General features: G+C 37.4%; 1 protein-coding gene across 2 annotated transcripts in view; it reads left to right on the top strand.

The window, feature by feature from the left end:
* The window catches only part of LAMA4 (laminin subunit alpha 4), a 147,237-nt gene extending 135,762 nt beyond the window's left edge, over window positions 1-11,475 (top strand). For both annotated transcript variants that reach the window (XM_077162698.1, XM_077162697.1), the window contains exons 31-38: window positions 33-220; window positions 1,418-1,607; window positions 2,559-2,714; window positions 3,896-4,055; window positions 5,299-5,429; window positions 6,495-6,588; window positions 7,054-7,173; window positions 11,014-11,475. In XM_077162698.1, the coding sequence (XP_077018813.1) occupies window positions 33-220; window positions 1,418-1,607; window positions 2,559-2,714; window positions 3,896-4,055; window positions 5,299-5,429; window positions 6,495-6,588; window positions 7,054-7,173; window positions 11,014-11,159 (1,185 nt within the window). In that variant the 3' untranslated portion in view covers window positions 11,160-11,475. The remainder of the gene's footprint in view (window positions 1-32; window positions 221-1,417; window positions 1,608-2,558; window positions 2,715-3,895; window positions 4,056-5,298; window positions 5,430-6,494; window positions 6,589-7,053; window positions 7,174-11,013) is intronic.
* The last annotated feature ends 6,740 nt before the right edge of the window (window positions 11,476-18,215 follow it).

Below are 18,215 nucleotides of genomic sequence, written 5' to 3'. Positions count from 1 at the left end.
ATAATATGATTTATTATTTCCTATTTGTGTAGGGAGAGAAAAATAAAGATGCACCTTCATGGGATCCTGTTGGCCTGAAATTCCTACAGCGGAATGTTCCAAGAGACTCTAACTGTTACCTTTCCAACAGCCCTAGAGCAATAGAGCATGCCTACCAGTATGGAGGGACAGCTAACAGCCGCCAAGAGTTTGAACACTTAAAAGGAGATTTTGGTGAAAAGTAAAGTACACACTATCTTTCTAGGAACCTAAGGCCATGGCTGGGCTCTATCCTTGTTTGCCATATGCAGTCTTTTTCCTAGGATCACCCTCTCTGTGCCATGATAATCTGTTCTTTTAACATCAAAATAAATCTAAATAATACATGATTCATCCTTTTCAAGAAATTAGATTCTCAGTGACTTTTCCCCCAAATGTGAGTGCATACAACAGCCTTCTCCCAGGAATTTGCTGCATTTTATAAAAAAAGAAAAGATAATCAAGGAAAGGAAGGTGGGACAAGTTTCCTATGACTCATCATCTAACCTTGTCATCACCTTCCCTTCCCCATACAAACTGCTTTCAGATTATAAAGCGGAATGCATCCCAAAAGCTAGAAAGTAATAAGGAAAAGTACTGTAATTACAAAAACTGTATGTCTATGGCCTTCCTAAAATTTTCTCTAAATCCTTATCATCTCTATTCAGTATTTCACATGTCACCAGGTTATTTAGCATTATTGAAGATTTCTTTCTATAGTGTTGGCACCCAAATATTCTTGTACACTCCTTATATGGCAGCACATTCAATAAGAAATCTCTGATGTCTACTAATTTGCTACTTGCTTTACTTACCTAATAGGCAGAATCAGCATTTTGTATTCTTCGGGAAGAATTTAGAGTTAATAAAACTAGGGGATAACCTAACAAATGTATCATGTCCATGATCTAGAGCTAAATTTCTAGAAAACTTCCATTTCTATACATGCAGATGGTTTTTTTTACATGATATCCATCAATTAATTTTTACTGGGAAAAAATTTCAAATCTCTATTTTAGTATACCAGTCATATTTTTCTATACAAAGTTCTACATGCATATCAGTTATTCACTAATATTTTGTCCATTTGGATAAGGTTCCTTAACACATAGAATTTTACTAAATTAAATGTAACCATATTTTCAGAACAAGACAAAATATGATTCTTAACTGAAACATATCCCTGATGTATAAGGTAGTAGAGAAAGATTTAAATTTTTTAAATAGTTATGCTTACCCGTATTCATTAATAATACTAAAGCATGATTAGAAGTAAAGCTTCTTGGGATTAGAAAAAATGGCTACTTATTTACTCTGCTTTTCTGTCTTGCTTTGGGAAGGTGGAGATTATCCTCAATCTCATTTTACATAAGGTAAGCTTTTTCTTTTCATTTACCAGATCTCAGTTTTCCATTCGCCTGAAAACTCGTTCCTCCCATGGGATGATTTTCTATGTCTCAGATCAAGAAGAAAATGACTTCATGACTCTATTCTTGGCCCATGGCCGCTTGGTTTTCATGTTTAATGTCGGCCACAAGAAACTGAAGATTAGAAGCCAGGAGAAATACAATGATGGATTGTGGCATGATGTAAGTTGAAGGAAGAGAACAGCATCATCAGGAAATAACACCATTGTCAATTGGACTGATACTAATGCCCTACTATTGATCTCTCTGGAAACATCCATTTTTAAATTCTGCTGCTGTACATTTAGAGCTCAGTTTCAAAAACTTTCTTAATTCCTCATAAAAATCTTGTTATTTAAAAAGCACATTATTTAAGAGAGAGACAGGCCGAATGTAATTTTATTAACCAATGGATCAGTGGTCAACATAAACCGGTTTGGTTTCTAATGATTTATCATTTGACTTTTGTTTCCCACTGCTTATAGGTTCTTAATTTCCAGCGATTATTCCTGCATGTGTTTTATAACACTAAGCAGTAGGCTAAGCTGGGGAAGAGACAAAGTGACGAGTAAATCAGGAAGACTGGATAGCACAGGGAAAATATATAAATATTGAAGCAAATCAGTATGTATGTAATGGCAAAGTAAGCAATATAAAATGCATTACAATTAATTCAGGAAAGGGAAAGAAGATGTGGGGTAGACCAGCTGGAAAGAAATTAATAGGAAACTCCACTAAAATACAAGCTATATTCTGAAATTAAGCCCACAGCTTTAAGCCATTCCATCAAAAACTGTATGGTTCAATTCCTCTAATACATGGAATGGTAAATAGGTGATAGGAAAAAACACCTACATATATAAAGCAGTGAGGCCCAGAGACAACTCACAATAAAGATATATGCTGTGCAACATAAACAGAATTGAGGGACAATTTCTCCCATTCCAAAAACTGAATAGTCAGGAGCCTGCATTGCAGAGGAAAAGACAGACCCCTGACTTTCAGAAAAGGAACCACTTTTTAAAGGAATGGTCTGTAAATTTCCCACAGAACTGCAATAGCAAAGTAAAAAGGTAAAAGGCAACACAGCTATTCCCCCAACTTGTGAGGTGCTCTTTCCTTCTCTCTCTCCAGGTGACATTTGTTCGGGAAGAGAGCAGTGGCCGAATGATAATCGATGGTCTTCGAGTCCTAGAAGAAAGTCTCCCTCCCGCTGCAGCTGCCTGGAAAATCAAGGGTCCTATTTACTTGGGGGGTGTGGCTCCTGGAAGGGCTGTGAAAAATGTTCAGGTAAGCCAGGCACAGCCAGGTAGCGTCATTCATCTTTACAGCTGGAAGATCATTTCATTCAGACCCTCGCTTTACAGATTGGGGAACTGGTAAAGATAAAATTGTAGTTGGACTGGGGGTGGAATGTCAAAGTGAATGCTGTCCTATCGGCTGTTGGCTTGCAAAGTCGGGAGTGATCTTTTGATGTGAGATTTAAAAAAAAAGTATCAAAGGGCTAGAGTATCATGAAATGCTGTGCCTCAAAGGGATGCTTATTGGCTGAGCAAGTATCCATACTTTTAGGGTACAGAATTAACAACAAAAAAAGACAGTTCTTTCATTAAGTATTATTGAGTGAAGAGAGCAAGTTTCAGACCATTATGTGAACTATGATCCTATTTTTGTTTCTTGCACGCATTTGTAAATGTGTAAGAAAAAGTGGATACCTTGGGGAGAAGTGAGGATACAGTAAGATAGATGGCATTTTATCATTAAAAAATTAAAAGTAACACACCTTTAAAAATAAAATTTAACAATAAAGGAAATGCATCTAAGGATTAAATTTTTCTTAATTAAATATAGGTTTGATTCGTACTTGTAAGAAGACAGTACATTTCTAAGATCCATTAATATTTAAGTGAAAAAAGCAAAAAAAGTGGGTGTTCACAGTATAGTTACATTTTAAGTAAACAGCCCAATTCCATAACAACATATTTGAAAGAAAATTTTCTAAATATATAACGTAAAATCAGCTGTCTAAAGTGATCCAAGTTTTACATCCTGTGCTACGATAAATTCTCAACGAAACAACCAATAAAGCAAGAAACACATGCTTTCTGCTGTTTATTTAGCCATGATAGATTTAACAGTTAAGAACTTTGCTAGCCCTCATCGGCACTAGGTGATCTTTGGCACAGCTGTCACTGAAGAAAAACTAAGCTACTTCTAATATTTAATTTGAAAACCACAGTTGCAATTTATTTCATCATGGTATATATAAACATTTACATAGCTTAATTACTCTAAGTGACATCAACTATATAATTCCAGCCTCAAAAAACTATCTTGAAAATAAGTGATTATTCATATAGCTAAGGGATTATTTGGTTTCTCTCAGGACTCACACCCCCTCAATTTGTTTTTCCTTGGTGCATCAGCGGGTATTGAGACAACGGATTATAAAAAATGTCTTCTTCTCTCAGATTAATTCAGTCTACAGTTTCAGTGGCTGTCTCAGCAATCTTCAGCTCAATGGGGCCTCCATCACCTCTGCTTCTCAGACGTTTAGTGTGACCCCTTGTTTTGAAGGTCCGATGGAAACAGGAACGTACTTTTCAAGAGAAGGAGGATACGTGGTTCTAGGTAACATGATCAATATTATAAAAAATGAATCATAAGGGAAAACTGGACCCATAGTTAAAATTTAAGAATTCCAAACTCACTCAACCCTAGAAGATGACCTCTTTCCATAAGCACCACCCTGCTCCCCTCTTATCGCTCCAAATCAGACATGTCATCTCCATCCCTCTTTGTTCTCCAACCTTAGCTTCCCCATAGCTGCCAAATCTCTGGACAAAGACCATCCTGGCTCCTTCAGAATTTCCTGTGCTGTTCCATGGCCTGATCGGCATCACCTCTTGACCATCTCTCTCCTTTAGATCTCGCTCCGCTCCCTCTGGGCATGACCCTTTGTCCACACTGAATTCCAGTTTCCACTTATTCTCCCTGCCCTGCAGCACCAGTAGGGGACGTTATTTTTCAGATATTTATTTCTGGATTTTTATTCTACTGACTGTTACTATCTTGTTCATTCAACAAAGTTTTTATTACATGCCTACTGAATACCAGTCACTGTGCCAGGTGATGAACAGAAGAGTTCCTAAAATTAAACAAAATCCTAACAGACGGCACACAATTTTGGAGTGAACACAGCTATTCTTAATAAGAACTAACTATTCTGGATCACTACAGTAGCAGCTCTTAACTGCTTTTGCTGCCCTTTATCTTCTGAAGTGCTCTGCAGCTCTGGTGCCAATGACCTTTTTTTCTTTAAGAATTTTGATAGTACAAATCTGATCAAGTCTGTAACCCTTGCTCAATGACTGTAAACTAAAAAGCCTAGCTACCAAACTTCATCATCAGAGCCTTCCTGATGGGGCTCCAGCCTGCTTCCCCACTCACCATGCCTCCTTCTCCCCTTGCAGCTGCCAATCCAACCACACTAGCCTTTGCAGGGGATCTCCAAACATGCCAGCCTCTGTACCTGTGTTCACACTTCCTCTGTCTAGGCTGTCTTTCCTTCTCACTTTTGAAATACTGAGTAGTACTGCTAGTTGGAGTTCATTTCTCCTCTCCCAAACTCCCGTAGCACATAGGGTATTTCAGGGTCTTGTCTCTAGCCCCACATCCATGACAGCAGTGGCATATTAGTCCCCCACAGAGTGTTCCACAGTGATTTTGACATGGAAAATGCCACTTTCTACTACTGTTGAGAAATGCATCAAATGTTCAAAAATAGATACAAAAATATATCATTACAAAATAGCACCACAGTTGCAAAATTTATTCTGCTATTCCTGGGAGCTAATAGTATTTCTCTCCACAGATGAATCTTTCAATATTGGACTGAAGTTTGAGATTACATTTGAAGTTCGTCCCAGAAGCAGTTCAGGAATCCTTGTCCATGGCCACAGTGTCAATGGGGAGTACCTAAATGTTCACATGAAAAATGGACAGGTGTGGTCTTTAAATATTTCTTATAACAGTCTGTCTCCTCTGACCTTGGACTGACTCCAGATCTGCAGCATATTTATTTCACAGAATTATTTCATCTATATTTCTTAACTGAAAAAAAAATGGGAAATTTAACTGGAGGCAATATTTGGATTCAGATTCACATGTTGGGTATTGATTTGAACAGAACATAAAACCAAGAAAGCATGGCAGAGCTACAAAAAAGAAACATCAACAATAACAACATAATTAAAGGGTTTTAACAAAAGAATTGGGAGAGAACTTTTTTCACCAAATGGAGGCACTAAGCAAACTAACAAATACTAAAACATCGATCTTTATAGCTATCCATATTATATCTGTGTTTATACATATACGCATACACGTTATTCTCAATTGCAAAAAATGAAAAAGAATTCTGTTGTCATTAAATACCACTTTCATCCTAAAATATGATAACTAAAGAACATTCGAGAAGGTGTTCAAATAAATATGGGGAAAGCAACATATTTTCATTGATGCCTTTAACTTAATATAACTGGGTTCTAGTATATTCTGTAAGAAATCTAATCCATATATGGCACATACCGTGTGTCAGGTACTATTCTAAATACTTCAAATGGAATTTCATCTTCCTAAGAACTCTGTGAGGTAGGTACTCAGATTATCACCCTTGTTTTACAAATGAGAAAACTGGGGCAGAGGAAGATAATACGAGGGCTGGCATAAAGATCCAAGCAGTCTGGCTTCAAAGCCCATGCCCTTCACCAACACCTTAGCCTGCTTTGTACGACATAATCCATATTTAAAGACTAAAGGATTCATTCTGTTATCTCTCTTATTATTCCTCTTGCCCTGTCTTCTCTCCTGTTATCTTGTGCTCTCCAAAAAGCACTGTTTAAACTGTTTCTATAGCCTATGAAAGAGTGACCCCTTGTGTTAAAATTGCAAAGCTAATATTTATGGCTATTTGTTAAAAGAGCGCTTCTTTGTGAATCATTGAAGAAATTCGGTTTTAACACAGTGAGCGACGAGGTGAAATGATATAGCAGAGCCTGTTTTTTGCAGGTCATAGTGAAAGTCAACAACGGTGTCAGAGACTTTTCCACCTCAGTGACACCGAAGCAGAGTCTCTGCGATGGCAGATGGCACAGAATTACAGGTGAGAAAAACTGAGTTTCCTACAAAGGTGGGCCTGAGCATCCAGCCGTGAGATAATGGCTTGTCAGAATTTATACTATAACTCATAGGTGATAGAAGACAGTCTAGAAGCAGCCAAGAAAAGAGAACCAGATGTTATTGCAGTAAAATGTGTACACTGAAGACACATGTAACTCGAAAATATGAATGCTGCCAAAATAGCGTTGGGGAATTGTTTAAACCATACATAATTCACAGAACATAAAAGTAGCAGAAGAGTATCCTAAATCTCCCTTTTGAAAGAAAATGTTACGGGGATTGCTTAATAGTTCAGGTTGTTTAGGTATTAAAATTTCTAATGATCTTGAGGAAAGTGTGACATTTTATTCTGGGATAAATAAAAGCCATTACTGTGATAAATTAATCCCTTTCGCTTGAAAATTGGTCACCCCAGTACCACTTCTGACGATCTTTACCCGCATTTCAGTTATTAGGGATTCAAATGTGGTTCAGTTGGATGTGGACTCGGAAGTAAACCATGTGGTCGGACCCCTGAACCCCAAACCAGGTGATCACAGGGAGCCTGTGTTTGTTGGAGGTGTTCCAGGTAAGAGCTGCTTAAAAGGAACAACTTTCCAAATCCGAAAAACAGTTTGTGACTGTATTAATAACTGAGCCATGTGTTTTCATAATGCATTTAACTTAAAGGGTTTCATATATAATTTCCTTTAATGAGAAGAATACTGAAAATTGTGACGCTTTGCCCAAGATCAAAATGTAACACATAGACTCCAGCGTTCTATCCATTAGATATTATACTCTTTCCATAATTGTTTATTTTTTCTCTCTTTCCTTTCCAAATACCTTCCACATTTATGCCCAATGAAACACAAGCTCTATTAAACTCATTTTTTAATATACAGCTCTAGAATATAAGAACCTTGGGGGACCCAAAAGTTTACTGATAATTGCTCTCCTTCTTAAGTAGGGAAAAAGAGAGACACAGTTCTCCCTGTCTGGGTTTAGTCTGAATTGCAAAACAGCTGCACACCATAAATTCTGTTTTTCCTATGTAATGGCATTCCCTAAGGGAGTTTCCCAGCTCCAAGTCTGTAAACATCACCAGGAACATTGCTGCCATACACGGTGGATAGTTGAGGGTGGTGCGAGCAGGACACTTATAGGACACCCACAATTATTTTAAACCTCCGAAAAAGGGACTGTGTCCTTACATTGAATGTGCTTATTTTCACTAATTTGGTAAAACAGAATGCCACAGCTGCTATATAAGGTATGTAAGGAGAAGATAACCAAGATTTTGCATATGAAATTTGGTTGGGATTTTAAAGGAAAACATACAACTCTTTTTCCTTGACTCCTGCTAAATTATTTTAGACTCTTCCATGTAAAGGCGGGTCATAAAAATACTATAAGTATGAAAAAAAAGATAAAATTAAGCATCCAAACTTGTATATTCCCAAAACAGTGCAACTCAGCCCTCCTCTCCTTTGTACTGTGAATGTTTCAAATACCAGTATATGACAGTAATCTAGTTAACTAGAGAAATATCCAAGACCCTCAAAAAGCAACCCTCCCTCTCCTTTACTTCCACCACCCAGTCCCAGCCCATCTGTTGGCCTCTCCCCCTGCTGCTTGGCTTCACTTCTAGAAAGGATTCTGGCATTCATGTAGTGCATTGCTGAAGATCTCTTATATTTCTGTATATTGTTCCCTTTCTAGAACTCACAAAATAGTTTCAAATACTTCTAATGTTCCCAAAGGCCTATAGGACCAATTCGTCATGTCTTGCAAGGTCCTTGATTGCCTTGCCCCTCCTTGCCCCTGGACTCTTGGGTATTCCCATACCTTCTGAGACTTACAGTTCCCTCTATGCTAAACAATTGCTCTTTTGCTCCAGGATAGACCCTCAATTTCTGGAAAATGTTCTTCTTTACTTCCCTGGTATCTTTTCATGGAAAAATGTCCCCAGCCTCTCCTCCCCCGGGATGGCTCAGTCTTTTACTTATCCACACACATGCTCCACACACCCAACCCCTCAACCTAGGATGTCCTGCATACCACTGACGTAGCACGTGTGGAATACTGTGGAAGCTAAATGGCGCGCTGCTGCTGGGAGGGAGCATGACTTCATACAACACATCACAAACATGAGTAGCATGAGTGTCTAGTAAGTGCTATGCTACCAGGAGATGGGCTAAACAAGCATGGCACTCCCTCAAAGAAGTTATAGTATTTTTTCTTTACTTTAATCTGGAGTGCTTACCCATGCAATCAAATATTTGGCTCTTTGATTTTTGTTTGTTTGCTTTTGTAGTCTGAGTCCAGCGTCACACACTGCCATCATCCCTCACTGCAGGAGTTGCTAAGCTCACTCCCTGAGTTGCTAAGACTGAATAGGAAAGATATACCTGAAGCCAAATTCAGGCTGCCCAAGACACATGGTGAATAGCAAAATTTAACTAATGAGCCAACAAACAGGAACTAGCAGGACAGGGACTTAACCACCAGCCCCAGTTTACCATCCAGGATTTATACCAGAAAGCCTAGAACAAAAGCAATTATAATTTCAGCTGAATGTAATTAATTATATCATTTTGAGCTGTTCAAGATTAATTCTACTTAAATCACATCAGAAACAAGATATTTGAAAGGATAAAGGAAATTGGGCATAAATAAAGTCCCTATATGTACTAAATTCTCTTGAGTTACCAACCAGTTCTCTTAAACCAAGTAGAACCCTCTTGATTTCTTTATTTCTATCCATCAAAAAATAATGCATTAAAATTTATAGAACTGTACACCAAAAAAGTCAGCTGTATAGTAATTCAAATTACTATATTATAATTTAAAAGTTAAAGAATTTTTTAACTTAATGTAACCCATACACACGGATCTCTGACCTTTTATTCCTCTACTGAAAATCCTGGATTTTATATTTAGTCAAGCTTTCTACCTGGAGAACATTCTCTCTTACAACCATGTGTTGATTTTTTAAATCAATTATTTAGGATTCTAGGGCACTTTACTGTCACTAACTACAATTAACAGTGTGGTAAATTATATGCAGGCAATAATTGCTATATGAATTATTTCCTCCAGCAGACTTCCCCAATCAACCAAAGTGTGGGGTGGGCCATGGTGGCTCAGCAGGCAAGAACACTCACCTGCCATGCTGGAGGACCCGGGTTCGATTCCCGGTGCCTGCCCATGTAAAAAAATAAATAAATAAATAAACCAAAGTGTGGTAAGATAGGCAGAATCAAAACTCATATTCTAAAACTAGTCTCCAAAATGAGCAGCAGAGTTAGATGTTTCTACCCTTTATAATCTTTTCTGTTCACTCATTTTTTTATTCTTATAATGAAGTGCACTAAGCAGACTTGAAAAATATAGAGAATCTTACTGCTCTATAGACAAAAAAAGGGGGGGAATTGATCTCTCAGGCCCTTTCTAAATCTAAAACTTTGTAATTATTCAAAATATGAAATGCTAGTTCCATGATTTATTTTCCGTATAAAGCTTTTGCAAATCTTTAATCTATATTCCTTAGAAAACTTATTACAGCTGCTTGATGATGTTTAATTTGCTGTCCTGTTTTATCTTCCTTCCTGAGTTACTGATTTCTAAATGTTTTCCATTTTTTGTCTGTGACTGCTCACATAGCTGTTTGCACATAATAAGCTTTGATGAAATGGATTTTAATTTCATGGTATTTCTAAGCTATCTAAATTGATTTAAATGATATTGCTTCTATCATCTCAACACATTTGTGTCTGTACAATTAATAAGCATGCGGCTTTTTCTAGATCTCCAATTAAGATAGGGACAATGCCCTGGCATTGCACAGTTCACCTGTGTCCATGCAAAGATGAGCCAGTTTTCATTATCCTATTTATAGCTCTTAAACCCTGGGCTCAGCAAAATTAAAATTTACCTTATTTGAATTCATTTTCTCGTTATATTTTATGAGCTTGACAAAAATGTGGAGAAGAGTAATGATATAAGTTAAATAGAAACATTAACAAAGTGCAAAAAATGTGTGGAGGCTAAAATTTATTTTCCCCATCTCAGCAAAGGACACAAAATAAGTTAGGTCCGTGTGAAATTAACCCTAAAAAGCATAGGTAGATCATGAAAATTCACTGTTGAGGGAAATTTCAACCTTGAAAGACAGCTGAATTATATACATAAGTTTGATCATGGACTACATGGCAAAACATTAAAATGACCACATGTCCCTAGTGCTTCAAAAGGAGGTAATGTTCCTGAGAAATGAATAAATTATGACTCTATTGCAGTTTTGACATGCAAATCATCTTAATGATATGAGCAATGATGATTATGATGTGTATTTTTACCATGAGGTCATATTTAGGTTTAGAATGCCTCAACTGCAATTTTTGTTCCTATTCCTTTCTCGTTTCAGAGTCTCTACTGACACCACGCTTGGCCCCCAGCAAACCTTTCACAGGCTGCATCCGTCACTTTGTGATTGATGGGCGCCCGGTGAGCTTCAGTAAAGCAGCCCTGGTCAGCGGTGCTGTGAGCATCAACTCCTGTCCCGCAGCCTGATTCAGCAGAGCACAGCTGCCAAGTACAAAGTTCTTTAGAGCACTGAAATAAGCACAGAGCCAGCTGGGGGAACAGCAACGCTTCCTCCCGCTAGAAGCTTTCAACTATTTGAACATGACTTAAGTGAATCATCAGGGACTCAATGTTTATTATTTCTCACTTGGATTCTTCCCTTGGATCCAAATGTCTGCAACGGACAACCATAGAAGGAGTGTTAAACTCACTTATATTGAGAGTACACTTACTTCCTGCTGGTGAAATATACTGTTCTTTTTTTGAATAAAATAGAGGCATTCTAAATAAACACTGGCACACATTTTTAAAGAGTGACTAGATTCTTAGATTTCTCTTTCTTTCAGGGAAGATAACTTCCAATCTATACCAAATTATCTTTGCCCTAAGCTACCTTTATCATGAAAAGACTTGCTAATTTGCATAAAAACTAAAATTAGATGATATATTAGCTTTTAGCACTTTTTCTTGGTCTATCAGTATATCAAGAATATTTTAAGTATGGGGTCATTATCAAAATTTAATAAAGTCAATTTCTAACAAATTATTAGAAAAATGGTAGTATAATTTAGTATTTTCTAGATATGAAAAATGGAATTAAGCTACTTTTTTTCCTTCCTTGTTTATTTCTTTTAAAGAAAAATAAAATAGTGTGGAGTGAGGCTCTTGCAGGGATTATTACTGTGTTCTATAGAAATTATTGAGAACATTAAAGCAAAAAAGTGAAACAAAATCTTAAATTCAACTTAAAGGCATAAAAACCCTGTTATAAAGAGGTTTTTCTGCCCAAATAATGGTAATATGACTAGTCTCATATCTAAAATTTTTATAATATTTTTTAAAGTATCTATAATAAAGTCTAGAAAAAAATAGGTGAATAACTAGTGGAATATTAAAAGATAGAAACTGAAATAAAAGAAAAATACATGAAAAGATCATCAACACTGAAGACAGAATGAGAAAAAATAGGCCCTGACTCAGCAGGACAGAGGATAGGTGAAAAGAATAACTTTAGAGGGTGGGGTGCATAAAACAGCTCAAAGAATTACCAAAGGGAATAAATGAATGTCTTACCTTGAAATGATAAATAAAAAAAAAAAAGTCCAGACCACTTACATTCCCCTGCTACTCTCCTGTCTTAGATATATAAACAATAATAATAATGGTGAAGATGTCAATGAAAATTGCTGTCTATTCATAGAGGACTTGCTAAGTGCAGGCTACCATGAAGAGCTAAAGTTGATTATTTCACTTATTATGACACTAATCCTAATGAGGGAAGATTTACAGATGAGAAACCTGAGCTTTGAAACGTGGATAAACTGTGAGCTATCATTTAGCTTGACTGAGAAGGCTGGATTCAAAACAAGGCTGCCTGCCTCCAGGGGCGTGATGATTGTACCATTCGCTGGCTCATCTAAAAGGACAGCAGCTACTCACCTCAGTCAACTGTCACCCCCAAAAAAATACAAGTCCTGCAGGGCCAGAATTTTCGAAAGAGGCGGGGAGTGTAAAATTTGGGGGGTTTGAAACTGCCTAAGTTTTAGCTGGTAACTAAATTAAAACTGTAACCATAAAGGGAAGATACTGTATAGGCCAAACAATACTTTCTGAGAAACATGTGACTTTGGGGCTAAAGACACTGAATCCAAGAATCTGGGGCCTTAACGGGTACAGATGAAACAGTGCTCGAAACACACTGAACCCTCCTGTTACTCTCTTGACCAGACCCAAGCAAGCAGAAGTGGCTCTGAGCAGCCTCCCCTTTTCTTTTCTAGAAGATTTACCTGAAGCATCCAAAAGGATCCCTTTCTCCCCTCATCCTCAGCAGTGGCAAAAAAAAGTAAACTAGCCCAGCACAATGCAGACCCTGTCTGGACCTCCAACAGCCCTACCCTGTGTGCACAGATTCACACTATGCTGTCAAAGGAAAGCCACACAAATTCTTCTAACTTCCCCATAATCTACAGGCCTACTTCTTCATAGAATTAGCACTTCATTTACTCTTAGCAAATGAGAATCTAGCAGCCCATATAGTTCTTAACCACACAATGACCTTCTGAAACTTTGACTCTACTGTTAATAAGGACCTGATTCAGTTCTTAAATGGGACCCATCCTCCCGCTTCTGTCTAGGAAGAAAGAGCTAGGCTTTTTCTTTTTGTTAAGCATAGTATGTGTAGACTTCATTTAGAGAAATTTGGATTGGATGCTTGTCTTAGTTTGTGAGGGCATACATAACAAAGTAACACAAACCTGGTGGCAAAAAACAATGGAAATTTACCATCATTCTGGATGCTGGAACATCCAAAATCAAGGCCTGCTTCCTCTGAAGTCTATAGAGAAGAATCTTTCCATGCCTTTCTCCTGGCTTCTGATAGTGGCTTGCTGGTACCATGGTATTATCCCCTTTATCTGACTGTGCCCAAATTTTCTTTTCTTGGGAGGACAACCAGTCATATTGTTTTAAGGACCCACCCTACTCCCATGTTCTAGTTTGCTAGCTGCTGGAATGCAACACATCAGAGACGGATTGACTTTTAATAAAAGGGGATTTATTTTGTTGGTTCTTCAGAGGAAAGACAGCTAACTTTCCACTGAGTCTCTTTCTTATGTGGAAGGCACAGGATGGTCTCTGCTGGTCTTTTCTCCAGGCCCCTGGGTTCCAACAACTTTCCCCAGGGTGACTTCTTTCTGCATCTCCAAAGGCCTGAGCTGAGCTGCGAGTGCTGAGATGAGGAATGCCGAGCTGCTTAGGCTGTGCTACTTGGCGCTCTCTCATTTAAGCACCAGCCAATTAAGTCAAACGTCACTCATTGCAGCAGACACACCTCCTAGCTGACTGCAGATGTAATTGGCAACAGATGAGGTTCACGTACCGTTGGCTTATGTCCGCAGCAACAAGACTAGGTATGCTCACCTGGCCAAGTTGACAACTGAATCTAGCTAACACATCCCATATGACCTTATTTTAATTGGCCTAATTTCATCTGTTATAATTGTATTTCCAAATAAGGTCATATTCTGAGGTACTTTTGGGGGAGGCACAATTCAATCCGTAACAATCGTTGTGGTCTTGACCAGTTGTTGTTCATGGTCTCTGGCAGTCCAGAGCCCCTCAAGAATGAAGAGGCCCTCACATAGTCCTGGTGGAAGGAACAGGTCTCTTTGGACCTGTTCCCCACCTCCTCCCTCATGACTACAGCTGCCTGGACAGGGAGAGCAACAACCATCGATTCTCAGCGATGCAACATCTCATTGCCTGGTAAGAAAAGAAATGCTTGAAAAATTAGATATTTTCTCTTGAAAATTTGAATTGGGAAATGAGAATCAGGCATTTAGCAATTGAAACTGAAGCCAAAAGGAGCCTCTACTATCTGGAAATATGGTTTTCAGTATTTAGCACGCTCATATTGAAAGACACATTTAAAGAAAGAAAAGGTGGGGGGGGGAACCCTTGGCATTGTCCATTCTCTAGACCAAGGAAATACATCCACCTACCCTTTGTTCCAGTAAGAACCACCTTTGTTCTCAGACCAGCGAGGGTCTAAAAAGAGACTGGGATGTATTTGTTCACTACACCACCACTCCCATTTCCCATGCAGTGTACAGTGTCAGTAAGGTGGTTCCCGTTTTCCCTAAATTGGTGACGAAAGCCTTAGCTGAGAACATAAAGCAACAAAAGCACCACATTTAAAATTCACCAAACTTCAAGCTGTGGAGCCAATCCCTTCTCCCTTTGGACTGGATGAAAGCGACCATTTCAATACAATCAGCACTGTCACACCACAACACCCATCCCCATCCATACCCACATGCTTTGTCTATATAAAGAGATTAGAAAGGCAACAAACGGAGGCACTGTCCAGAATACAAAATCCACAGATTTTGGTCTGTGTTGTTCACTGACATATTCGAAGAACCTAGAACAGTGCCTGGCATATAAACAATAACAGTTTTTTACACACAGTACATACCCAGAAATGTAAAGAAAGTGGAAAAACATTTATTCAAGGTAGAAGACTTAGAAGATTCAAGAATTCATACAGGTGAAAAACTGTTATTGTTTATCCTTTTAATGTCTTTAAGATCTGTAGTGATGTCCCCATTCTCATTCCTGATATTGGTAATTTATGGCTTCTTTTTCTCCTAATAATTATGCATAGAGGTTTATCATTGATTTTCTCTTGTCTGCCTTTTATTTCATTTTTCTGTTCTCATCTTTATAATTTCCTTCTATCTACTTATTTTGTGTTTAATTTGTTCATCTTTGCTAACTTAAGGCTGGGCACTTAGATTATTGATTTAAGGCCTTTCTTCTTTTCTAAGAAAGAATCTAATAATGATTTAATTCCATCTAAGTACTGCTTGCGCTGCATCCCATACTCTTTGATGTGCTTGCATTTCCAGTAAGTTCAAAATAATTTCTAATTTCTCCTGTGATTTCTTCTTTTATTCATGGATTATATGAGTGCATTGTTTAATTTCCCAATATTTGGAGATTTTCCAGATATTTTCTGTTATTGATTTCTAGTTTAATTCTACTGTGGAACATGCTTTGCATATTGTGTTTACTTTGCATACTTTTCAATTTATTGAGACTTGTTTTATGGTATACAATATAATCTATCTTGGTAAATCTTCTATGTACAATTGAAAATAATGTGCAGTATTCTGCCATTATTGAGTGGAGTGTTCTATGTCAATTAAGTCAGATGTATTGACCCTGTTGCTCATGACTTTTATAGCCTTACTGATTTTCTTTCTATTTGTTCAATCAGTTGTTGTGAGATGTTGAAATCTCCAACAATAAATATGGATGTGTTTATTTCTCACTTCAGTTTGATCAGGTTTTCCTTCATACATCTGAAGTTCTGCATACATTTAAGATCGCATTTTCTTGATGTACTGACTCCTTTGATTCTTTCTTCCTGCCTTCCTTTGGATTGAGAAATATTCATTCTATTATAAATCCACTATTGGTATATTAGCTCTAACTCTGCTATTATTTTGTTTATGTTTTAGAGATTGCTCTAAAGTTTACAATTTGCATTCTTCACCTTATCACAGTATCTTCAAATACTATAACACAAATTCATAAATAGTCTTCCTTCCATTTTCCTCCTTTACTGCTATTGTCATTATACATCATATGACATTTCAGCTAAGAAACAGTACAAACTTCTGCGTAAGTTATAAACCCCACAATGCAGTGTTATTACTTTTGCTTTAAACAGTCAATTACCTGTTAAATAAATGTTTTAAAGTGAGAAAACGTCTTTAACATTTATCTGAATATTATCCATTACTGGTCTCCTTATTTCTTTGTTCAGATCCAAATTTCCATCTTGTATCATTTTCTTTCTTTTCTACTAAAGAATTTTCTTTAACATATTTGCTGGAAATGAATTTTCTCAGCTTTTGTTTGAAAAAAGTCCTTATTTCACCTCATTTTGAAAGATGCTGCTCCATTGCCTTCTCGCTGGCATGGTTTCTGAAGAGAAATGTTCTATTACTCTTATTTTTGTTCCTTTTATTCATTCCTCTTATCATTACAGGACAATGAATGTGTCCTTTCACTCTGGCAATTTTTAATATTTTCTCTCTACCTTTGGTTTCCAGACAATTTAATTATGACGTGTCATTAAATTGTCTTCTTTATGTTTGTTCTCCTTGGGGGTAGGTTAACCTTCTTGGATCTGCAAATTTATGGTTTTCTTCAAATTTGGAAAATTCTTTCCCATTATTTCTTCAAATATTTTTCTGTCCCTCTCCCTCCTCCCTCTAGGAATATGTATATTAGATTGTGTGATATTGAAACACAGAATTTATGCTGTTTCTTTTTTCAGGATTTTCAATTTGTAATTCTTATTTTGGCCAACTTTTATTTCTATGGTCTTCAAATTCATGAACCTTTTCTTCTCCAGTGTTTCATCTGCTCTTAATACCATCAAGTGTATTTTTATTTCAAATATTGTATTTTTAATCCCTAAATATTCAATTTAGGTCTTTAAAACTTCTATTTCTCTCTTCATCATGATCAAGCGTTCATCTATTTCTTGAACATATATATTTATACTGCCTTTTATGCTACTACTGTTTATCATTACTAGATCTGTTTCTATTGACTGATATTCTGCTGGATTGTATTTTCTTTCTTTTTTGAACACCTAGTGTTTTTTATTCACTTTTGGTGCTAGGCTTTATTGTATTTTTAATTTTGAGATTGTTACTCTTGCATGTAGTTTTATTACTTAGAATCAATTTGACCCTTTCAAGTCTTGCTTTTAAGCTTTATTATAGCAGGTCCAGAGTAGCCTTGAGTCTAAGGATAATTGCATAACCACCCCACTCACCCCAACCACTGTACATCTAGAAATTCATTGAGGTTGAAGGTCCCTGTGTTTTTGTTGGATTTATCTCCCATCCTCTGATATACAAAAGCCTTACCAATAAGTCTAGAGTAGTCACTACTTCTTACACACTAGGTCCAACCAAGATGATGTCATCAATATAATGGACCAGTGTGATGTCTTGTGGGAAAGAAAAATGATCAAGGTCCCTGTGGGCAAGATTATGACATAGGGCTGGAAAGTTGAAATACCCCTGAGATAGATCAGTGAAGAGTATACTGCTGGCCTTGCCAACTGAAAGCAAACTGTTTCTGGTGGTCCTTACTAACAGCTATTGAGAGAAAGCATTTGCCAGATTAACAGCTGCATACCATGTACCAGGGGATGTGGTGATTTGCTCAAGCAATGACACCAAATTTGGAACAGCATCAGCAATTGGAGTCACTACCTGGTTAAGTTTAAGATAACCCACAGTGATCCTCCAAAAACCACCTGTTTTCTGTGCCGGCCAAACAGGAAAGTTGAATAGGAGTTCAAGTCCTTAAGAGTGGCACTAATCTGCAATCCCTCCAAGAATCTGGTATTGCTTCTGTAACTATTTTCTAGGTGGGGCAGCTTCAGTAGCTTACACCTGGCCTTTCCTGCCATAACAGTCCTCACTCCACAAGTCAGGGAACTAATGTGGGGATTCT

Source organism: Tamandua tetradactyla, chromosome 5 (assembly GCF_023851605.1).
Source record: "Tamandua tetradactyla isolate mTamTet1 chromosome 5, mTamTet1.pri, whole genome shotgun sequence".
In the NCBI taxonomy this organism is placed as follows: domain Eukaryota; kingdom Metazoa; phylum Chordata; class Mammalia; order Pilosa; family Myrmecophagidae; genus Tamandua; species Tamandua tetradactyla.
Note: the sequence above shows the minus strand (reverse complement) of the source record. Positions and strands in the feature narration are given on the sequence as shown.